Genomic DNA, 25,500 nt, shown 5'->3' with positions numbered 1-25,500 from the left:
AACTTATCAATAGAGAACCCAAACCAATCATATGGCCATCCAATAAAGAAATTTGATAGTGATTTTTAAAGAGCTGTGTTTAGGAAGTTGGATACTAAACTTAGCATAGTATCCACAACTAACGGGCGAACAGAATGGCTTAACCACATCCTAGATTAAAGGCCAGTATATGCAACTAAAAGCTAAACTAATTGGAAAGAATACTTACCAATAGTAGAGTTTGCATACACAGTACCAAGCACTCTTCTACTGGATATATTCAATGACATGTCGATCTACTGGTTTCCACCTAGAGCTCCTTATACACTGGGATTGCAAAAGGAAAAGGTTCATGAAACTAAAGGTTTCTTTGAAGATATATTAGATGCTAAGATTAACTCAAAGCTACATAAGAAAGGCTCAAGATATAGAACCTACATTGACACAAATAGAAGGCATCTTCTATTTGAAGAGGGGGAGAAAGTTTTCCTCACAATGCATAAATATTCTAAAACCATGAAAATGGGACCATCTCCAAACTTATCACCAAAGCTATTATGGTCCATTCGCAATACTTGAGCAACTAGGAATGGCCTACAAGATCTGCTAAAAATTGCATTATTACTCAATTAGCTCTAAATTACAGCCCCAAAACTCAAAATTACCAAACGCTAATTATAAGGAAGCGTGATCCTAGAGAGTGTGTATCCCATAAGCCAAACCCTAATTTGTGTTGGCGCCTGCTATTTAGGCCTCCACATCAGCTGGCACCCTGATTCAGCCTGCATTTACTGCCTAATGATCATCTACTCCTGCTGTTCAGATCCTTATCAGTTGTCGCTAGCCTGCCATGTCTCCTGTCAGCCCCACATTTGACTATTCCAGCTGCCATACAGCCTGCCACATGGCAGGTTCTGCGGTGTTTTGCTGACTCCACACTCTGCTTGCCTGCCATGTCATCAGATCATCAGCATTTTGCTGTTTCTGACCAAGTCTGCTCCCATCCAACCATCATCAAAGTTGTGTTTGTTGCTGCCAAACACTTTCTGAGGCTGTTTGCTACAATTTGGGATCCATTAGAGTACAACATACTCTCCAGCTCATACTCTCTATCATGGTCCTAGAGACGTGGGAGTTCGGGGTCAGTATTTCACATTTGCATAGTGTGTTTGTTGAACATTGTACATATTCAGCATTCATTCATTCATTATCTTCTTCAATGTTTGTTGTCTCTGAGTTACCCAAACCCTAGCTATGTTATATCAGTTTGTGCTTTGTTGTTTGTTATCTATAGATGAGTCTTTCTTCACATGGTATCAGAGCTAGGCACCCATAGAAGAAACCTAGGCTTTTGATTGGAGAGCTCATCATCAAAAAACAGGTTCACACAGGGAAGATGACTTAGAGCATTTCCACACAGCTTCAATTTCCCTAACCCTCCATGCACAAGCCCGGAGCAAGAGTGGGCCTCACAGCTTGGTCCGCAAGGATCAAATACAAGTGGAGAAGCATCAGACCACCATTGAGACCGTATGAGATTACACCAGCCAAGTATGATCTCATTCTTATGCACCGGGCTCAACAGCTACTGAAAGGTAAACCTATGTTATCCCCTTTAGATTCGATGCACAAATTTTGCAACAAGAATGAACACTTCATGTGGGACAAGCCATTCCCCTAAGAAGCCAACACGGAGTACAAGCCTCAATTTTCTGCCCCTCCTTTTACTCGTATGTCAAGTATGCCCATTTACACTTCATCTTATTTTGTTCCTATTTCCTTGCGAGATTCTGGTGATACCCATGAGGATAAAGGACTTGTTCAATCAATCCACAAAAAGGTAAGTGCTGAAAGGGACCGTTATCTTTATATAAACACAAGAAGAGGAGCCTATAAGAAAAAGTATGTAAACCATTCTATAAGTTTTCCTTCTCCTACTTTTCCTTCAAGTTTTGCTTCTCAAGGTCAATAAGTAGGTGGAACATTTCATTCTTCTTTTCTATCTTCATCCACATTTGAATTCCAAAGATTAAATCCAAAAAATCAATTGAAGAACTTCACTTATATATCATCATCACCTCAACTAAATTCTCCACCCATCCCACCCACTTTTTCCATTGCATCAACCTTCACACCATTCACCTTTCCTATGCATACACCACTAGTGACATCTCACATCACACCGCAGGGTTCATCAAACATAGACACATCCTTTAGGACCTTTTCTTTTTCAGGTGGCAACGTAAGTGTTGTGGGGGACTATTATAAACACAAAAAGAGGAGACTATAAGAAAAAATATGTAAACCCTTCTGTAAGTTTTCCTTCTCCTACTTTTCCTTCAAGTTTTGCTCCTCAATGTCAATAAATAGGTGAAACGTTTCATTCTTCTTTTCCATCTTTATCCACATTTCAATTCCAAAGATTAAATTCAGAAAATCAATTGAATGACTTCACTCATACATCATCATCGCCTCAACTAAATTTTCCACCCATCCCACCCACTTCTTCCATTGCATTAACCTTCATATCATTCACCTTTCCTATGCATACACCACTAGTGACATCTCACATCACATCACAGGGTTCATCAAACATAAATACATCCTTATGGACCTTTTCTTTTTCGGGTGGCAAAGATGCACCTATGGAGGAGGCTCGACCTCCGTCTTAAACACAACCTACTTTACGTGTGTGGAACACCCTCTCAAGCTTTCCTATGTGTGGATCAATTGGTACCACTGTATATGGCTTTACCTAGGGGACCAACTAGTTATGTTCCCATGCCTCAACCTACGATTGGGCAAGGCTACATATTTCCTATGCCTCCTCAAGTGGCACCTTTTGGACTATCACAAAAATAGACCTATTGCTACCTGCCCATCTCATTCTCCTTATTACCCTCCTTGACCCTCTTATCCCACACCTCATAGTTATTCCTCCTCGCCAATCAAATATGCATTAACTAATAAGACTCATTTCAACGGGTCTAACTTCACCACTTGATCAAACCTGTTGAGGCATCCTTAGACTCTCAAAACTTGCCCAACATCGTATAAGGGCTAGAACCCCAACCAAACTCTCACCTTGTTCCATACGAGGTTGTCCGTTCTTGGAAGGCTAGAAACACCTCCCCCATCATTGAGTTGATGCAAGGATTACTCCCAAACTTTCATTCCTAATTACAGCATTTTGACCTTGGATTGGAGCAATGGAAACACTTGTCTAACCACTATGTGGTTGGAGATAGGACCCATCATATAAATCTTGACCATGAACTCCAAGAATTCAAGGTCACAAAACGGGATGATTTGGGTCAAGTTGGCTGAATATTGGTGATAACTCACCATGTTCACCACCACATGGGCTCCTAAGTCCCCTACCGACCAAGTCACACTATTCATTAATAAGCTACCAAAAAAATATGTCAATTTCATTCAGCAAGTGATTTCACAACCGACTATACCCACATTCTCTGAGTTCGCATGTCAACTACTGCATTACGCTCAACTGTTTGGTCAATTCCATAGCACGTCTTCCTTGAAGGGGCCTCTTCTCAACACTTCTCAAAGGGGGCAACAAGGCACAAAACCAAAAAAAAAGATCGCTCCAGTAAATCACAAGGGAACACCCAACCTACTCTCAAATCTGGGTAGCATAATGTATTGCCATTGCTATAAAAAGATTGGCCATTTTGACAACAAGTATTGATCAAAGGCAAGATGCGCAACACAACCTAATCCAAAGAATCAAATCCCCACCCCTCAATCAAGTAACCTCTACTAGAGAAGGCAAGGTGGTGGCAACCAAAATCAAGGGCAAAGGACCCACACTACCACTAGTCGACCATCACAAACAAATTAATTCTCAACTCCGAAGGGCATGTACAACTAGTCTATAAGACTGCAAGCCCACCTCGTCTCTATTTAGACATTAAAGGATATGAGCTTAATCCATATTCACGAGCTAACTCCTAACGAGGCAACCACAAAGGCCCACTCTACCCGACCGAGCACATCTACACCTCTTTAGATTGCGGATAGTGGAACCACTCATCACATGAATGTCCAATAAGGCAACGACTCATCAATCAAGATCCATGGTCGAGGTTGCATCAAATTTGATACTAACAAGAGTCAAGATCTAACTTCACTAGACAATGTGCACTATGCCCCCAATTTGGGGTGAATGTCATGAGGACATATATTTTTGAAACCTCACTTAACATATGGATTAATTTTTTATCACATGATTAAGTAAATGTTGCACATGTGAGGTGCAAATAGGTAAATTTACGAGCCTGGGACCTGAGAAAATCACAGGATGTCAAAAGCAAAATTTGCTATAAGTTATGATGCACAGGTACTTGGTGGTATTTGGTGTCAATTGTTGGCCTAGGTCATTCATTTGGCCATAAGTGTCAGTAGATGACACTAGAAATATGGCGTATAATGGTACCTAACGCCGATCTAATGGTCAAAGATGACACAGAGAGACTTGGGACTGGAAGATGCCTAGCCAATTTAATTATTGACCAGTCATATTATTTTTTTGGGCACTGAAATAATTCTAGATTAATTTTCAGTAATTAAAGGCTGAAAATTAATATTTAATAATGGATAATGTTGAAAAAACCATTTGGGAAGGCTGCCACTTTGCAAACTTGCCCATACAGGCTGGTAAAAGACTGAAGAAGAGGAAAAACGAGATCATTCTTGCTGTAGCAAATGTGAAAGAGCTGTGAGTAGCCATGGCCACCCTATTTTCAACCATTGCAGCCAATCACAAGTAAGTTTTGAGGAGGCAATTGCAGATTCGGACCCTCCATAGCTGGGCGATTACATCCAGGTACAAGGTGACGTATGATAGCTGATTTGGATGTCTCAGCTGTAAGCGACAGCATTTAATGCTGTTGTGACAAGGCAGCAGCTGCATTTGACTGATTTTCGATCATTCTTCGCGTCAAAACTCTAAATTTTCTCTCTCCAGCCATTTCACAGCCTTGCGCCGAATATCTCAGCATTTGGACCCTTAGAGGCTAAGAAATTGCAAATTTCTCTCCTGTAAACCCTAATTTACCGCAGAGATTAGGGTTTAGCAACAGCCTTGGGAAGCATGCCCAAAATTGGAAGCTCCAAGACTTGGATTTTTCAGGGCTGAAGGTGAATTTCAGTTGAATTCAAGTGGAGGACTAGCCAGCCATTGAATTTGGGGCATTTCCATCGTCTATGAAGTGGGTGAAGGCCAATTTAGTACTCGAATCAAGGGGCAAAACAAATTGAAGACTTGCTGGTCACTTTGGACAGCAAGGGGAGTTTGGATTGCCAGGGGATTGGGAAAATCCCATTGTAAATCGACTTCTTCTTCAATAAAGCTAAAGAAATAACGAAAGGAGTGCTTATTTTGGGGCCAATCGGGTGTGCATTGTCCAAGATCACTAGGTAAATTTTTATTTTTCAGATTTGCATTTATTATTTGCTGCTGTAATTAAGTTGTAATCAGGGATTTACCACCCATCCACAGAAGGAAAACTGGTTTTAGTGAACCTTTTATCCATTTAGCAATTCTGTTCATTAGGGTGAGCAAAATTCTTTGCTACGACCACAATCGAGGTCATAGACTCTCAAACCAATTTAGTGATTGCTCACAGTGAGCACAACCTACTGCCCTCTATATGATGACCTAGTTCCTCTCCCAACTAACTGTTAAGAACATTGAGTTCCATTGTTTCCAAGCTTTAGCTGTTAGCCTACCTATGTTAGTCATGTTAGTCTGTTATCTCCTGGTTGTGAGCTCCTATCAAAGTCTAATGAAGACATATGAGCTCTAGCAATTTAGGTGGATTTTCTTCAGTTGTTAGCTTCCTGTATACATTCCTGAGCCTTTCCTTCTTCTTTTTTTGGCATTCATGTGCCTTTACCTAGCGAACATTGTCATTGCCATCTAGGATTTTTTCAAGGCCTCTCCTCCTTTTTTTGGTATTTTTTAGTGTGACCAGCATTTAATGTTGGTCAGTCGGCTTTTTGGGCACCTACAAGTGCAGGTTGGCCAGATTTGGGCATTTGTGGCTATTTATAGCCCATCCCCCCTCCCCCCCCCACTTGGCAGCCACACACTGTTCACTCTTCAACCTTTCGTTTGCAAGTGCACAATCCAACACTCTATTCTTGGTGCTGCCATCATCATCAACTTGATCTACTGCCCCCACTGATGTCATGGGCTATGTGCAAGGACTGATCAACCCCCCCATTGTATCAGCAATCTTCTTCAATCAATGCAATATTCTTCCTTCATCTTCTGCTTCTCTCTCTCTCTCCCTTTGCTTCTCTCTATGTGTGTGTTTCTCTTTTGTTGCACTCTCACATGGTATCATCACCTAAGTGAGGGCACAGTCTATAGATTTTCACATAGGAACAAGTGTTTTTCGCGGAGGAGCAGCCTTGATCACAAAACACAGATTTTCAGCTTGCATTTGTTGCAAACGCAGCCCCTATTGGTGGTTTTGTGCCCAATCGCCCTTATTGGTGGCAACCAAGCGACGTCCCCTAGAGGCTAGGTTACATCACCCAAGGCAAGGTGACAACCACGCAACAGTCAGCCCCTTCTTGCATTTTTCTGAAAACGCAAATTTGTTGCCGTAGGGACCTACTCCTTGGTATAGGCGACTACTTCCTCGTGCAAGCAACAGCTCTGGTGCAAGTGACTCCTTTTTTCGTAGCACGCGACGGCTCTCTACAGATAGACGACACATCTACAAACATTGTAGGTGACTGCCTTTTGTCTCCCGCACAGTTTCCATCCAAACACAGCTTTTTGGGTGATTGCAGGATCAAAGATGTCATATCAATTTATGCGCTTTGATAACTCAGAGAATGAGCTTCTTTCCACACACTCCTCTGAGCAAAGACACAATTATCGTCAACGAGAGGAGACTCCCATCCCTCTTTTATTCATCTGCCACACAGAGGACTCCATCCAAAGTGAAGATGTCGTCCTTGATACCCTCAATGCATGTGTCTGTCGTCTTACCTTCATTACCCAAAGAAGACAAACTCAATGGTTCCAAATATTTGTTGTGGTTGTGTATGGTGGAGTGCATACTCAACAACTTCAATTTTTGGCCTCTGTTTTCTAATTCTATCCCCCATCCTAAGGAGAATCCAACAGATGGGACATCTATGGACCGAGCAGCCTTGTGGGATTGGCTCAACTCTCAAGCCTCATCCTTTTTCTTTATGAGTTTGCAAGGTTCTGTCCTTGTGCATGTTCGCAGGTTGAAGACCACAACGGAAGTGTGAAAGAAGCTTGCATATTTGTATCAGCATAGAACATTTGTCCACAGGTGAAGAACCCTATGTTTCACGCTCACACAAAGCACATAGAGGTCTGGTATCACTATGTTCGAGAGCGGATCATGGATTCCAAGTTGACAATGGTCTACTATTCCACAGCAGACAACGCAACGGATCTCTTCACGAAGCCTTTACCCAAGGCTTCTATGCTTCATCACATGAGATTGTTGGGTCTTCAAACACTCCCAAGATCTAAGAGGGGGTATTACCCTACCTATATTAGTCATGTCAATCTATCATCTTCTACTTGTGAGCTCCTGTCAAAATCTAACAAAGTCATAGGAGCTCTGACAGTTTAGGTGCATTTTCTTCAGTTGTCGACTTCTTGTGTACATTCTTAGGCCAGTTTCTGCTTTTTATACTTTGCCTCTCCCTGGTGGACATTGTCATTGTCATCTGGGATTTTTTCGAGGCCTTCTCTTTTTTTTTTAGCATCTTCTTTACTACCTAACATTTAATACCGGTCGGTTAGCTTTTTGGGCACCTACAAGCACAGGTCAACCAAATTTGGACATTTATGGCTATTTATAGCCAACCTCTCCCACTTGGCAGACACATACTCTTCAATCTTCAATCTTCTGTTTGCAAGTACGCACTCCGACACTCCGTGCTTGGTGCTTCCATCGTCATTAGCCTAATCTGGTGCCCTCATTGATACTATGGGCTGAGTGCAAGAACTAATCAATCCATCCCCATTATATCAGCATTCTTCTTCAATCGATGCAATATTCTTTCTTCATCTTTTACCCCACTCTTTCTCTCTCTCTGCTTCTCTCTGCGACATCCAAGAAATAGCACCTCCAACACGAAAATGAAAACATAGCCTGAGGTGGACTTCCTACTATCAACATGTCCTATATAACCAAAGTCAGTGTACCCCACAACTCCTGTATCCTGGCCAACCATAACATATGCACATATTTGCAAAGCCCTTAAGGTACTTTATGATACCCTTCACAGCATCCCAATGCCGCCTACCAAGTGTAGCCATATACCATGCCACAAATCCCACTGCAAATGCTATGTCAAGATGAGTAGCTATCATGGCATAAATCAAACTGCCCACTACCAATGTATAAGGGATCTTGGCCATCTCTGCCTTCTATTCATCAAACTGTGGACAATCAGCCTAACCAACCTTCACATGAGAAGGCAAATGACAATCAATAGACTTAACATCCTACATATGAAATCGCTTAAGGACCTTCCAGATGTACTCCTAAGATAAGTAAAGGAGCCCCTTAGAGTGATTGTGTGTGATGCATATCCCAAGAATATGTGAGGCATGTCCCATGTCCTTCATCTCAAAGCTCTTCTTGAGCTGACTTTTCAAGGCATCCAGACAATCATGAGCTCTCCCAACAATCAACATATCATCCACATAGAGTACCAAAATCATAAGGCTACCATCCCGGGCCTTCTTTGTGTATAAACAAGGATCCATATCACTGTGATTATATCCATATGAATGCATAAAAGCATCAAACTTATGGTACCAATTCCTTAGGTGCTTGCTTAAGGCCATAAAAGCTCTTTCTCAAACTTGCACACTTGGTGTTCTCTACATTTTTTCTCAAAGCCCTTTGGCTACTACATATAAATCTCATCATGCAAGTTAGCATATAAGAAAGCCATCTTTACATCCATCTAATGAAGGTCCTAACTGCAAAACCAAAGCCAATACCAAGTATAGAGTAGTCATCTTGACTATATGAGAAAAGCCTTCATTAAAATCAACACCATGCTCTTGCTTAAAACTTGTAGTAACCAATCTGGCATTATACGTTGACTTAAGGTATCTAAGGGTACTCTTCAACTTGTACACCAATTTACATAGCAAAACGCGCTTTTCATTAGGCAAAGGAACCAAATCCCACATATGATCTTTTTGCAATGAGTCATACTCTAACTATATAGCCCTCTCCAAGAGTGACTATCACCTCTATGCATGGCCTTATCATAAGTAAGAGGCTCCCTAACATTTGCTATCATAACATAATCCATGACGGATACAAACCCATCAGGCTGATGTCTATCTCTAGTAGACCACCTCAACATAGGCTATGGGGCCTATATATCCTATCGAACATCATGGTCAAGGGCCACTAGAGCATCAGTGCTACTACACACTATCTAGCTAGTTGTACGAAAGCAAGAGGCTCCTTTTGAAATATCTCCCTATGTACCTCAACTACCTGCCCATGCTGCTTATGCATTTTTTTCTCATGGAAAACAACATCATGGTTGCAGATGACCTGATCATGCGGAACCCATAGGCGATAGCCCATCTCACCTACATCCCCATAACCAAGAAAGATACATTTAACTAACTTAGGATTCAGCTTATTGTGCTTGTCCTTGAAAACGTAGCAGAAAACCTCACAACTAAAGATACGCAAATAAACATATGATGAAGGTTTTCCAAACCATGCCTCCTCTACAATATGATAGTCAAGAGCAATGCATGGGAATCAATTAATCAAATGTATGACAGTTGTGATTGCCTCAATCTAGAAGTATTGCGGTAAGCCTACCTAGCTAAGCATACTACGGACTCTCTTGAATCGTCTTATTTATGCACTTCATACCATCTAGGATGGGATATATGGAGCAATCAACTGACGTTTAAAGCCCCTCTCATCACAAAATTGCTCAAAGGCTTTAGATACATACTCATCTCCACTGTCCAATCGTAGGCATTTCAACCTATACCTAGATTGATTCTCAATAAGAGCAAGCCAACACTGAAATGTAGCCAATACTTCTAATTTTTACTTTATGGGATATGCCCAAAACTTATATAAGTAATCATAAATGAAAGTAACAAAATACCTTGCACCACCTAACAACTAATAAGACATAGGTCCATAAACATCAAAATGAACAAGAGCCAAAGGCTCAACATGCGCATAATGCCAAACCTCTTATATGAGCTATGTATCTACCTGCTATAAAGACAGTGATTATAAGAATCAAAATATTTATAGTCAAAGGCATAAGATATTGCAAACGGATAAGCATTATCATATTCTTTAATGACATGTGCCCAAGGCAATGATGCCATAACGATACATGTGATACTACAGTCACTATCAAAACATGGACGATAGACCCAAATACAAGTAAGGAATAAAGAGTACCAAACTTGGAACCTTATACAAGAACAAGATTTCACAAGTAATCTTCCATGAGAAATCACCAAAAAAAACAAAGTATCCTTCATCCAACTGTCCAGTGCAAAATAGACTTTTCGTCAAAACAGGAACATGGCCTATATTATACAAAGTAAAGATGTTGGTTGAAGCAAATTGTAGTTGTACATCTCTAATACCAACAATATCCAATGCCAAGTCATTACCCAATCTAACAAATCTGGTCATGCTATGAAAGGAATGGAACCACTCTAGATAAGGGATAACATAAAATAAAGCTCCTAAATCAATAAGCCAACACTGAGCATAAGCAAAGGTATCAATCAACAGTAAAACATCAAGAGACAATGCTGCAAGGATGTAATCATCATTCGAATTAGTCTACACTACATTAATCTCTTTAATCTTGACGCTAGACTTACTGGAGACAATGCTATGATTATCATTATTTTCTTGCACTTTGTCCTTTCCCTTTTCCTTGAGCTTGTCATTGTGCATTTTATGGCATTGCAACCGAAAATAACCCTACTTCCCACAATGCATACTTATGGCCACAGGACTTATTGCGAAACTATCCACGTAACTGAGAACAAACCTTCTGAGTATCTTGCCTACGACGATTGTTACCATTCTTAACATTAATGCCTCTGACTGTCAAAGCATAAGAGCGATAGGAAGTATTAACATTCTTTCTATTAATTTCTTCATTCCATAATGCACCCTTTGTATCTTGAAATTTTAGCCCAACAACAAGCATATTTGCACACATAGCAATATGGAATGTGGCCTCTGATTCAAGCAATGTAACTAGCAAGAACAATGATGAAATATTCTCTTTAAAGTCAATCCCCTCCGAAGACAACTGGCTGAAAATAGCATGAAACTCATTTAAGTGGACGGACATGGAAGTCCCCCCCTTTATATGGAGGTCCATGAGTTGCTTTAACCAATACATCTAAGAGACAAGGCTTTGCTTGTCATAGATATTATAAATCTTGTCCCATAACTTCCACGTGGTCTGCCCTTCAAAGACAACATTATAGAAAATATGCGTAGAGAGTGACAAAATGATTGTAGAATTACATAACTCATCCAATTCACCCCAATCCTCTGGATCAACGTGTTCAACCTTTACACCCTCATGTCTCAATGGCTTAATCTGCAATTTCTGCACCAAAACTTACCATATCTATGCCTTCCAATAGCTATAGTTAGTGACATCCAATTTGTCAAAGATAGCACTATCTTGATCCACCAGCCATCATGCCAACAAATGAAAGCACAGTACAAGAAGATGGGCTATTGTAAATAACTGCAAATTAGCCCCAAATCAAAATTAAGACAAGGTCTAAACAGAAGAAAATACTAAAGTCGAGGACTATCCACTAAATATCAGTAAGAAATGGTCAAATCAATGCATCTGCTCTCATAAATAATGTGTAAACCTGCAATTACAACGCTGCTATAATAGATGCAGTAATAAATCCAACACCAATGGTGAGTAATAACCAAGAAAAGCCAAGCTTCCATTGCTAGGTATATCGGGCAACAAATGGGATATGTAAACGCAACTAGCAGTGAGGATGCATACAACCGGTACCAAGATTTGACACACCTCAATGTGTTAATAAGCTATACATCCAATAGACATAGACATCATGCATATAGTAGGTCTCAGGAGGAATAAAAGAAAACTACCAAATGCACAACCGACTAAGCAAGGGTAATGAAGCTCAATACATAGCAAAGCAGTGTGTATACATCACTGACATCACATTGACAGAGAAAAGTGCCAATGTCCAAAACATGAATCAAATCAACCCACTAAAAGGTAATTGCATCCAAAAAGCATCAAGAAAGCATGTACATATTTCAATGAGTCCCACTATCTCAATAGACTAGGCTCAACTACATAAATCCAAAGCTCTGCTTAAATGCAAAGTATCCAAGTAGTTCAAAGTAACTCCCATTGGAGCAAAATTGAATGCCAACTGAGTAAAACAAGCTCAATAGATCATATACATGGCATCTAAGCATCTAGGATAAATCAAGTAGATAGTCGGGAGCATAAAACCCAATAACATCTTCAAGCCCATAAAAGTGAATGATCATCACCATAGAAACTGACAAAGCTCCAATACATGTAACCAAGCTCAAATATGATGCTCAAATGTCACCATAGACACACCGGGATACATACATGAATGATAAACACTGATACATCCAAGTGGTGTACCCGTATAGCTTCAAAGCATAATAGGCATAGCCTTGTCCCAAATAAGTGCTTGCTACCCACTGTGTACAGCAGTAAAATGGCCTCTGAAATCTGAACTTTAATCAGCTCAATGAATCCACAAAACATTCCCAAGACATTTACCAAGCATCTAGCACTGAACCTAGTACTAATGGGCATGAATAGAATCATAAGTAAGCTTTAGGTTATGAAGAAAAGACACTTCACAAGCAAGTAACTTGCTGCCCACTATGTTACAACATGAAAAAGACCTGTCAAAACTAAACTAAGCTATTCGAGCTCAATCCAATCCACAAGGCACTCCCAAGCATTAGGTGTTAGATTACGGGAGATAGATTTCTTGAAACTGATGGAAGCACGAGTGTTCTTCACCTCCCAGCCACGCCTAGATAAGTGCTGGCCCTCAAGCTTATCTCTTTGCCAGCCGTCAACTTGCTGGAGTCCTACTATTTCTGGACTCCCTTAACCTCTAGGCTCCCCTTAACCCCGTTCGGGCGCCCAAGAGCCCGGACGGTCTTTCTCGTGCATGTTCCCCTAAATTTACCTTAATGTAACATTAAATATTCCTTTTAATGTCACATTCTCCACTTATGACCTTAATGTGACATTAAATATCCCTTTTAATGTCACATTAATGTCACATTTCCTTCCCCTTAAAAATCGTTTTCGTCCTCGAAAACGATATTTGGAAGGTCTAACTGTAAATCGGGAAACCTTTTCTTTAAAGTACTTACTCGCTCCCATGTTGAGCTTTCCTCTGAACAATCTTTCCACTTAACCAAACATTCTTGATAAATAGTATTCCTCGTTCGTCTATTACGAACATTTAATATTTTTTCTGGTTCATGTGGATTAGATTGGTCATAGAATAACTCCTCAATATCATCATTTAAGATTAGATTATCCAAATCACCCAGCTTCTTCCTTAATTTGCTTACATGAAAAACTGGATGTATTTTACTACCAGCAGGTAGTTGGAGCTTGTAAGCCAATTCTCCCACCCTTTTAAGTATTATGAAAGGACCACAATACCTTGGTGAAAGCTTTGGACAATGTCCCTTTTTCATAGTTTTAGTTTGTTCAGGCACCTTAAGATAGACCAATTCTCCTTCTTCAAAGGAGATGTCTCTTCGGTGAGGATCTGCATATGCTCTAGCTCGACTTTGAGCCTTTTTAATATTTTCTTGAGCAAATTTTAACATATTATTCATATCCTCCAAAAAGTCTTTAGCTGCCTGAACCTTTTCCTTATGCAGTCCTACTGCAAAAGGAGCTCTGGGCTGAAACCCATACATCAACATAAATGGACTATATCCAGTGGAAGAGTGTTTGGCACTGTTATATGCAAACTCTGCTATCGGTAAATACTCTTCCCAATTAGTTTGCCTTTTACTTACATATGCCCTAAGCATATCTTCAAGAATTTGGTTAACCCTTTCAGTTTGCCCATCTGTTTGCGGATGATCCGCCGTACTCATGCTGAGTTTAGTATCCAATTTCCTAAATACCGCACGCCAAAAATGGCTATCAAATTTTCTATCCCGATCAGAAACTATATTTGCCGGAAGGCCATACAATCGGTATATGTTCTCTACGAACAATCTAGCCAATTCTGGTGTTTTAACATCAGTTGAAGTTGGAATAAACCTAGCCATTTTGGTTAACCTATCCACAATTACCCACACAGAGTCGTGCCCCCTCTGTGTTCTAGGTAAAGCAACAATAAAATCCATGGAGATACTCTCCCATTTTCCCGAAGGAATTTCTAATGGATGGAGAAGTCCTCCCATTTTTAATTTTTCAGCTTTATTAACCTGGCATTTATTACATTTGACCACATAGTCAAGGACGTCCTTATTCATTCCAGGCCAATAGAACTGCCTTTTAATAAGACTATAAGTCTTATTAACTCCTGGATGTCCCGCACTAGGGGTATCGTGACACTCAAAGAGTATCTGGCGCCTTATTTCTATATCTTTCGGGACACATACCCTACCCTTGTAGAGTAAATAACCATTATCAATGGTAAAATTCTTCCACTTGAATCCAGTTTGAGCAACCCCTGATGCTCCATTTCCTAGTTGAACATCCTCAGATATTCCTTCCTCAGTAGAAGCACTTTCATTTGGATCCCCATTTTTTATTGCTTCCCATATGTTGGAATATGCCGGATCAACCTGGCATTTCCCTTTTAAAGATTCAAGCAAGCTGGAAGTGAACTGAGTAAAACTCAATTCATTAATGATGGGCATTCTGCTGAGTGCATCAGCTACTATATTATACTTTCCTTTTCTATATCTTATTTCATAGTCGAACTCTTGGAGGAGTTCGGCCCATCTGGCTTTACGCCCATGTAAATCTGGTTGATCATTAAGCCACTTAATGCTTTCATGATCCGATAGGATCAAAAGTTTGGCACCATACAAATAATGCCTCCATTTCTTCATTGCATGTACTATTGCATACAGCTCCCTCTCATAAACAGAATAATTCTGTTTTGCACGATCTAATTTTTTGCTTTCAAAAGCAACTGGTCGACCTTCTTGTAATAAGACCGTGCCTATTGCCTTGTCACTGGCATCAGCTTCAACCACAAATGGTTTATTGGGATCCACTATTAATAATACTGGAGCTGTAGCAATAGCTACCTTAAGTTTTTGAAAACTTTCATTTTGGTCTGTTCCCCAATTAAAACTTTTCCCTTTCCCTTTAAGTTGGTCTGTCATTGGAACAGCTATTTTGGCATAATCTTGAATGAATCTACGATAAAATCCAGATAAACCTAGGAAGATCTGCAGCTCTTCCAGGTTCCGTGGAGGTGGCCATTCAGTAATTGCCCTTACTTTTTCTGGATCCATGTTGATTCCCTCTTTCGAGATTATATGCCCTAAATATTTGACCTGTTGTGCAAAGAATTCACATTTAGTTTTCTTCGCATAAAGGGAATGTGTTCTTAACAGTTGGAATACTAATAATAAGTGTTCCAAATGTTCTTCTCTTGATTTACTAAAGATCAAGATATCATCCAAAAAGACTACTACAAAATGTCCTAGATAGGGCCGTAAAACGCTATTCATCAGCTTCATAAAAGTAGCTGGTGCATTAGTGAGACCAAAAGGCATCACTAAAAAATCATAATGCCCGTATCTAGTACGAAATGCCGTTTTGGAAATATCTTGTGCCTTAATTCTTATTTGGTGATAACCTGATCTTAAGTCTATCTTTGTGAAGAATTTTGCCCCTTGCAATTGATCAAAAAGATCTTTCATTCTGGGCATAGGAAATTTATTCTTCACCGTTATTTTATTAAGTGCTCTATAGTCAACACAAAGTCGCATAGAACCATCTTTTTTCTTTACCAATAAAATTGATGAAGCCCAAGGTGAATTACTGGGTTGAATAAACCCTTTATCCAGGTAATCCTTAATTTGTCTGTCAACTTCTTGATGCTGTGTTTCACTTAACCTATATGGTGGTTTTGAAATTGGGTGTGTATCCTTATTTATATCAATTGGATGATTTATTTCACCCCTATCTGGTGGAAGGCCACTTGGTAAGTCAGAAGGAAACACATCTTTAAAATCATCTAACAAACTGTTCAATTCATTATTTACATTTAATTCGCAAACATAAGAAAATTGTTGCTTTATATTACAGAAAGTAAAAGTACTCTGTACAGAAAGAGACCATAACATATATACCTCACAAACTTCCTTCTTTATCAGCTTCTGAACTTCAGTAGAACACAGCAAAGGATTATCAGATACTTCATGTTCACCTTGAATGACAAAAATCTTACCATCCCTTTCAAATTCCAGTGTATTATGGTGATAGCTACGTTTTAAGGATGGTTCCAATCCCCATAGCCACTCCCTCCCTAGAGCAATATCAGCTCTTTCCATGTTCATTATTTGGAAATCAAGCTTATCTTTATATCCTTGAATCTCGATTTCCAAATTGGATACCATTGTATCCCATATTTTATTGTCTTGGCCTTGCATCATACGCACAACGTATTGATGCTCACTGTTTTGTTGGGGAAGTTTCAATTTTTTGACAAGTGCATAATTAATAAAATTATGTGTGGCAGAGTCATCAATCATGACTCTAACCCGTTTTCCAGCTATCAATCCATGTACTCTAAGTAAATCATGTGGCCCAAAGGTAGGCTGCCACAAAGAAGTTGACATACAACACTTATGTTGTACATCCATGTGCAAGACCTCTAAAGATTTATACTTTTCATGGCCCTTTAATTCTAAGGTCTGCACTACATGGATTTGTTTTTCTTTTCCCTTGCCCTTGTCCTTTTCTTTATCTTCCCCCTTTTTCTTTTGAGGGCAATTCCAAGCAGCATGGTTAGGGGATAGGCAATTAAAACACAATTTTTGTTTTTTGGCCTTATCAAAGTCATCAGGACTTAGCTTTGGCCTCATATATGGTTTCTTTTCAAAAGGTTGTTTTTTACCTTTGAAAAATGGCATTTTTCTTTTAAATTTGCCCACAAATTTTGAGGTTTCTAATTCCTTAGACTTGGGCTCCATATCAGTGAGACTGGTGAGTGTACCTGGACGTGTACTATCTTCATAAATTAATGCAAATTTAATTGCCTCTTCAAGCGTCTTAGGTAAACTCCGTTTTACTTCCTTTTTACAGGCTTTATCCAGTCCCCTAATGAATCCTCTTGTTTTTTGGAATTCATCAATTCCTTCCAGTTTGAGGATTATCTCACGATATTCCTCCAGATATGTCAGTAGGGGTCGTCCCTTTTGTCTGACATAATCCCAATCTTCCCAATTTCTTTCCATTTCATTTTCAGGAAGAAATTCTTTTAAAAATACGGATTCAAATTGAGCCCAAGTTTCAGGTATTTTATTCGCCTCCTTTAAAGTTCGCCACCACTTATATGCTTTGGGCCCCAAAGTTAAACTGGCCTCCAGTGCTTGGAGATGTGGTGGTGTATTTTTTAATTTATGTAAATCTTCCCATTTTTGGAGGAAATTAAAGATTGTATCTTTATTCCTATCTTTTTCCTCCCCGTAAAATTGAGGTGGCTCTGATACTAATGTTAGATTACGGGAGATAGATTTCTTGAAACTGATGGAAGCACGAGTGTTCTTCACCTCCCAGCCACGCCTAGATAAGTGCTGGCCCTCAAGCTTATCTCTTTGCCAGCCGTCAACTTGCTGGAGTCCTACTATTTCTGGACTCCCTTAACCTCTAGGCTCCCCTTAACCCCGTTCGGGCGCCCAAGAGCCCGGACGGTCTTTCTCGTGCATGTTCCCCTAAATTTACCTTAATGTAACATTAAATATTCCTTTTAATGTCACATTCTCCACTTATGACCTTAATGTGACATTAAATATCCCTTTTAATGTCACATTAATGTCACATTAGGTAACCATCCAGGCATCAAAACCAAGCAGCATAAGCATCGCAAAACTATGTTAGAATGAATTACAGGCTGTCCAAACCTGTATACAGCAGGTCTATCTGAGTATCCAACTAATGTATGAGCATATACCGTTGAAGGGGATGCTTGAACTAATTAGAGACGAGGGAGTTGCTGGCGCAATCACGCCATTTGCTATCCCTGTTGCTGCTACTAATGCTGAAGGGAATGGGGTTGAGGGAGCACTTCCAAGTGCTCAAGCAAGCCTATTCAAGGCCTAGAAGAAGCCCACACAAGCAAGGAAGAAGCGAGAGATCAATGCTCACCTCGAATGGAGGAAACCATAGCTGCCACAACTCTTAGAGCTATAGGTGTTGAGTCTGGGCTGAAGCAATCATGATGAAGCTCTTTGATCAAGGGCTCTAATACCGGTTGAAGAAAGAAGCACGAGTGAGAGCACAAGCAACCGAAAGCAAGGGAGGTGTGAGCTATGGCAGATGGAGCAAGAGAACGAGAGAGAGAGAGAGACAAAGAGAGAGAGAGAGAGAGAGAGAGAGAGACTCGCAATATGGGAACTCCAATAGTCACAATGTGGGACCGGCCTTCCCTTATTCATTAGTTACCGAAAGAATAAAGAATGAAGTGACAGTGATGGGGACCTACCACCTACAATGTACAATGCACAAGTATTGTCAATGTAGTTAATACAGAGGCGATGTAGGCACTGTCGCCCTTTACTTCCAACATTCTATATGATTTATCAGAGACGGTTTGATTCTAACTACAACACCTTTGCTTAAAGGGTCCTTCAATGTTACTCGTACTAAGATCAACTTCATGGGTTTTCGTGCTTGGAAGATTGTTCCTTGAGTGACCTTTGGGCTTGCGTTTAGAGCTTTGAGAAAGGTTAAGTGTGGATGAAGAACCAACTCCATTGTGCCTCTAACTAGTAGCTACAGTTATAGTGCAGCTTGTTTGAACTAGATATAATAGTGGCTACTAATTAGTTGGTGATATGTATAGGCCTAGGAGTGTAATACTTTGATACCAAATATTGCTATGTGAGGCTTCAAAGTTACGGAACCAAGGGTATGGTGGACACCATAAGAGCACATCCATAATGGTATGCTTGTGTGCATGTGTGTGTGTGTGTGTGTGTGTGTGTGTGTGTGTGTGTGTGTGGTAGGCATTGTTAGATACACAAATGGGCCTTCGTTCTATGATAAAATGCCATTATATAAGGCTTTTACAAGCTTATGCGACCCGTTGGGTCGCCTCAACCCTCAATGATAGCTACTTCTAAGAAAGATGTCCAGATCTGCCTCCCTTTCCGCTAGATGTAGAGGGGTAGTTCACATGCCTTATGAAGACTAAGATGGGCTTTCGTAGTGCCCTCATCATAGTCGTGGCATTAGGAGGGTGGTTATAAGAAGGGCTTTGTCACTTCAAGGATTTCTCCAGCTGCAACAAGTGACCCAACAATGAAGCGTCCAAGCCTGAGATGGCACCGAAGGAGCGCCGAAGCACCAACCATTTTCATAACATCAGGACTAAACCTTGTAACTTAACCATATGACAACTGCAGAAACTGATCTACTTGCCATGCTCCCTCGTTCGTCTATGTGTGCACCGATATGGCTCTCGTGACCTCCTCTATTAGACAGACTCACAGACTACATGCCATCACATGGATGCCATGAATCTGCTTCATTACACACACATACACAGAATACGTTGTCCCGTTGATGACTCGAGGACTGAGAATACGTTGTACTGTCATATTCCTGCTGTCGATAAAGAAACTCACCTCAGCCATTGATGAAGCTGGAATGTGTCTCGTGAATGTGCTCTATTGCATGCGCTCACAAATTACCAAACATCTGCTGTCCCGTTTAAACACATTCAGTAACACGAGGACTGAGGAAATACGTCGTCCTGTCATATTGCTATTGTCGATAAAGAAACTCACCTCCGCCATTGAAGAAGCTGGAATGTGTCGTCACTGCTACAAAAGAACTCTGCAGGGAGACACGCTTGGAGGTGGGGATAGGTGAGGATACACTCGTCGACATGAAAGCACAGGGAGGCGCAACAGCAGCCAGCGCCATTAGTGGATGATGACGACGACGACAGACGACGAAGACCAACGCTGATGCCGGAGCAATCAAAAAATGGCTTATATCCACTTCATCAAGATCGTCGAGCAATGAAAAAATGGTCTATATCTAGTCTATTTTGACTAATGTATTAATATCAAATATCAATAACAATATCCAATTTCCGCAAAATAAAATATCTTGGTTCCAAGGAGATTTATTATTTCTCATTGACATTATTAAGATTTCTATTTTCTAGATGCATGAGGAAGAGAACATTGGTGCGAATGGGAAGGATTGAGCTTTGCATTGTCGTGTGGGCAGCTAGGTGTGGCGAGTTCCTCCCACACAAAGAACAAACATGTCAGCCAATGGTGTTGCCCTACCCCCCCCCCCCACCACACCATTGCGGGTGGTAATAGCCATGTACACATATCAACTCAGCTCCTCTACCCCCAGGTATGACTCTATCCCCTCATGTCTTTTTGTCTACAATGGTGCACGCCAATGTTGGCTTTTCACAGCCTACGACCTATTGGATAGACCCGTCCGCCCATAAGTCGAAGGCCTAGGTCATGTCAAGGTATCTCCCAATCTTCATTGGAATGTTCAAAGCATGGATCTAGCTCTCATTGGCTCTATACCTACAAATCTCCTGATTCCGCATAATAATAGGCCTCCCTCAGGTTTGCATGATATTCTGCATTTCTCTTCCCCTTTGTCCAATGTAATCCTCTCTTTTGACATCTTTGCTCAAGATTCTAGCGAACGCCCAAGTGGATTCACCTTTGGTATTATTGAGCTCCAAGCTAGGTGCAAAGGCAAGGCCTCGTGACCTAGACCCCTAGCCCAAAAGCTCCCAAAACATGGTGCCTCAAGGAGGATGACCCAGCAGGATAAACTAGGAAGCCACCCCCTGGTCAAAGTGCATTGTGTGCCCTCCTAGCAAACGTCATGGAGACTCCACAAGGGGCTCTAGGAGCAACTCTTAATTAAAACCGAGAAATAGGAGGATCAATTGAAGACTCTGAAATAGGAGGTGCATGCTATATTTACTTCTCTAATGAAACCCTTGGCATTGTTTTTGTTTACCAAGAAAAATCCCTAATAGGCCTCTACCATGGCCCCCACCTCTCCCCATTGAAATATTGTATTGTTGGTTCAAGGACAATTAGACCCCTTTAGGCATCTGAGTCCTTTCTATTAGATATCTCCCAAACAACTACTTCATTTTCCTATTCAAATCCAAATAGATGGTGATTAACCTCCTCCTATCTACGAGCAATGGATCCATCATAACTCCCCTCTCACCCTCTTCAAGTGGACCCTAGACTTCTCTCCCCATGGACCGAGACCCACCCGCATCCCTATCTAGGTTGAATTCCTAGATCTATCAGAACCCTATTACCAATGCTTGGGCTCCATAGCTACCCACTAAATAAGTAAGGTACTTGGACAAAGGCCCTAATCAAATATAAACCTTGGTGTCACCCTTAGGTCCTAGTCAAGCTAAATGTCAGCAAGAGGCTTAAGGAAGTCATCACCTTTTGAAACCCTAGAGGCCATGTCATTCATATGTAGAAGTTTCTCCACAAGAATCTTCTTAATTCCTGCTTCAAATGTCTAAAGCAAGGGCACTTCCTAAGAGACTACCCTAACTGGGGAAAGCATAAACAGAAGCATGACCCTTCTAAAGTCCCCCATCCTAGCTAGTTTGAGGAAGACTGGCAAGGTTGCCAATAATTACAATCAAAAAAATCTAGAGGGAAAAAAGGGAAGAGTAGTCCCTCCAATAAATCCCCCAATTCAAAGCCCAACCACAATAGATAGGCATGCCCAACCTAGTTTTAGACTTCAGCTAAAGAACAACCCTCAAAACTCCCTAGTGACTCAAAAGGAGAGAAGAAATTTGTGAACGGGATCCAATTCTTCAATGATGCCAAAATGCAAGAAGTCAAATTCAAAGCAAAGATCAACCACCACAGCCTTCACCATCCAACTAAGGATTTCTCCGCTTTGGGATCTCAAAAAAAATCCCAGGCAAAGGAGTCACTTTCCCTAGCTCAATGCCCCTACCTAAGGTGAAACCCCCAAAAGTTATCGATGGGACCCCAAGGACCTACCTAAGTGTAAGAAGCTAGGAAGAAGAGATGTTTAGTGTAGAAATAGTAATAATATCTTGTCCAACTGACATAGGTATAAAAGAGAGAGGTATGTAAATTTTCACATCTTTTTGGAACATTAATACATTATTGTCTCTTTCCTCATCACCTTGCTCACAGCATCTATGGCTTCTCTTCTTTTTTTGTCTTTCTCTCTCCTTTCCCAGTCATTCTCTCTCATCATCACTCTCTTTCTTTCTCTTATGTAGTATTCTCTCTCCTCTTTCTCTCTCTCTCTAGTCCTCTCCTTGACAAGTGGTATCAGAGCATTGGTCTTTGATCCATTTTTCTCCTCTTTTTCTTCATATTTAGTCCAATTTTTCATCATAAAAACCAATTTCAGACAAGTACTATAGGTACAAGACATGGATAGTGACTAGCAATGGCTTGTAGGATATCTTTAGTTGGAAGAAGACTAAATCTAGATATCTTTGGGACAGATATAGTGGTGGAAGGATAAAATAACAAGTTGTCATCAAATTTTCATGCAATTTTGAAGGTAACATGGTCAAATAGGAGTTAATTTCGAAGGGAAACAATTTGATAGAGGGTTCTTTTTCTCTTTCTTGGAGCTTTTCTACAAGTTCCATGGAGTTTCTAGCCAAGATCTCTTCTTACCACACAAATTTGAGCCTACAGACTTAATCTAAGTTGAGAATCAATTGCTTTAGCTCTCAAGCTTCAAGCTTATAACCATTGTGCAAGATCAGTGCTATCCAAGCAGGCCAAACTATTTGAAAATTACGGTGCAATTTTTGGGGTAATTCGTGCTTAATCTCTCTCCCTAGAGAGTACCAGAGAGAGAGAAAGATGAGAGAGAATACTGCATAAGAGAGAGAATATGAGGTGCAGATGAGAAGAGATGACCCTTAGAGTTCCAAGAAGGAAAATTAGTTTTGTCAAAAGTACCCAAGTCTCATTATTCTACCTTGAAGGATGGATCCAATAACAAGCTTGCTCACAGGTTCTATAGACCGTATAGGATCCTGAAGCACATTGGAGACTTAGCATATAGATTGGAACTACCCTCTTCCACTAAGATTCATAATGTATTCCATGTTAATCAACTCAAACATTTCTATGGTGCTCCTATGGATACAATTGATGAACTGCCACCTATAAACGAAGAAGGTCTTATTCAGTACATTCTTGAGGCTATCATAGGCCTGTGTGAGAAGAAGCTTCGCTCTCACTCTATTATTGAATAATTGATTAGATGGAGAGGTTTACCACCTGAAAAAGCTTCTTGAAGGCCCGAATGTATATTAGACGATTTTCCTTACCTACGGGACACATTGGTGGGGCTAAAGCATAATTATTGTGGAGCCAGTTATGGTGCAGTCAGAGTCATGGCAGTAGTCTGTTTTAGACTAGTTTTTATTCAACCAAATTTTCAAAACTATGCCACCTACATAGAGTCAAAGTACTCTTTAAAAGCTACATTTTGACATGTGGCATGCTTCGTTTGGATACTCCTATCAAAAGTTATGGCAGATTTGGTTCAACAGGGTCTATTCTTACAGCAAGCTATCTTCTTCATTTTGAGTCTATTTCTTGAATACTTTAAGGCTCAAACTCTTTTGAAGAACTCATGCTCATGGATATAGCTAAGGCTTACTTTCATTTCTTCGTTTCAATCCATATGTCTTCAATCTTTCATTCTTTTCCCTACTTTGTATAGCTGAAAACAGAGTAGTACTTTGTTTCATCCATCCTTTCCAACTTTTGTAAGTTTGGTTTTAAGGGCAAAAACCTTTGGGACGGGATGGATTGTAAGAAGCTAGAAAGAAGAGATGTTTAGTGTAGAAATAGTAATAATACTGTGTCACACTGAGATAGGTATAAAAGGGAGAGAGATGTAAATTTTCACATATTTTTGGAACCTTAATATATTATTGTCTCTTTCCTTATCACCTTGCTCACATCTTCTATGGCTTCTCTTTTTCTATCTTTCTTTCTCCTCATCACTCTCTTTCTCTCTCTTCTGATGTCTTCTCTCTCCTCTTTCTCTCTCTCCAGTCCTCTCATTGACAACAGGGCCCTCTAATGGAAGCAAAAAAACATAGTCCAAAGCATATACGAGCCAAGCCAACCCTATTAGCACACCGACAAGAGCCAGAAGGGGAGAGATGGTGATAAGAAACAAAGTAAGAAGTAATGCCCAAATCATATAGAATTATCTTCTATGACATGAAGGGTCTGATATATACCCTTTGAGCAAGAATCGTACATGACTGGCTTCTCCAAGAGGCCTTGACACCCAATTTTCTATGCCTCCAAGACATTAAGGCTTAAGGAGCTAATTTAGACAAAAATCTTTGAGCTATCTCCCATGACCACTCTTAGCACTCCGCCAACCATGAGGAAGGAAGTGGAGGCACCACCCTAGGAGTGCACAATAGGTTAAAGGGAAAAATCATGGAGATAGTAAGAAATATTGAACATAAATGGGTAGGAACAATAATTAAAGGGGACGAGAAAATTACCATCACCTCAATCTACACTAAGGGATGGTAGGGCGAGACTATGAAATTCCCTCAAATGTCTGCAATACACCATTACATAGTAATAGGAGACTTCAACATGGTGGAATCCTTAGGGGATAGATTCAAGGGAAGAGGATTGGTAATTTCTAGGTGGGAAAAGGAGTGGACTAGTGGAAAAGGATTCCATGGCTTAGCTGACATGGGACCCTATTCAAGATATACATAATAGTCAAAGGCCTTCCCACCTCTGTAAAGACTTGATAGGTGCTATATATTGGCAGGGCTCCTTGGGACCTGTATGGACTACGAACAAAGGGTCACCAATGTATCATCCTCTCGAACCACCATCCCATCCTTATCTCCTTAATCTGAAAAACCTTGCCAATATGAGGGCAGGCTAGTTTCATGCAAATCCATCTTTGTTCCAATTTCATCATACATAGAAAGGCATACCAGTCATTTGGAGGAAGCATTTTCCCTCTCAAGTAGGGGAGCCTTACTAAAGCGTGGACCTAGGCAGTCAACATTGACCAACATTAGATAACAACATAGGGCTAAAGCATATTAGGAGGTAATCAAGTTGGAGACATGTATTACGGCAAGGGAATCCCTACTTCTAGCTAGGGCAG

General features: G+C 40.5%; 1 protein-coding gene across 2 annotated transcripts in view; it reads right to left on the bottom strand.

The window, feature by feature from the left end:
- Positions 1-20,338, bottom strand: part of PTAC4 (plastid transcriptionally active 4) — a 69,886-nt gene extending 49,548 nt beyond the window's left edge. The window contains exons 1-2 of one of the 2 annotated variants that reach the window (XM_087700428.1): positions 20,097-20,234; positions 19,935-20,007 (exon numbers count right to left, since the gene is read on the bottom strand). Coding sequence is in view for 1 of the 2 variants with exons in the window: in XM_087700427.1 (XP_087556553.1) it covers positions 20,097-20,235 (139 nt within the window). In the remaining variant the exon portion in view is untranslated. Of the gene's footprint in view, positions 1-19,934; positions 20,008-20,096 lie in introns of both variants that reach the window. The other variant, XM_087700427.1, reaches the window with a different exon arrangement.
- Between the last annotated feature and the right edge of the window lie 5,162 nt (positions 20,339-25,500).

This window comes from Lygodium microphyllum, chromosome 19 (genome assembly GCF_053477565.2).
Source record: "Lygodium microphyllum isolate KBCC chromosome 19, Lygodium_microphyllum_v1.1.10, whole genome shotgun sequence".
NCBI lineage: Eukaryota > Viridiplantae > Streptophyta > Polypodiopsida > Schizaeales > Lygodiaceae > Lygodium > Lygodium microphyllum.
The sequence above is the reverse complement of the archived record's forward strand: the minus strand, read 5'-3'. Positions and strand labels throughout refer to the sequence as shown.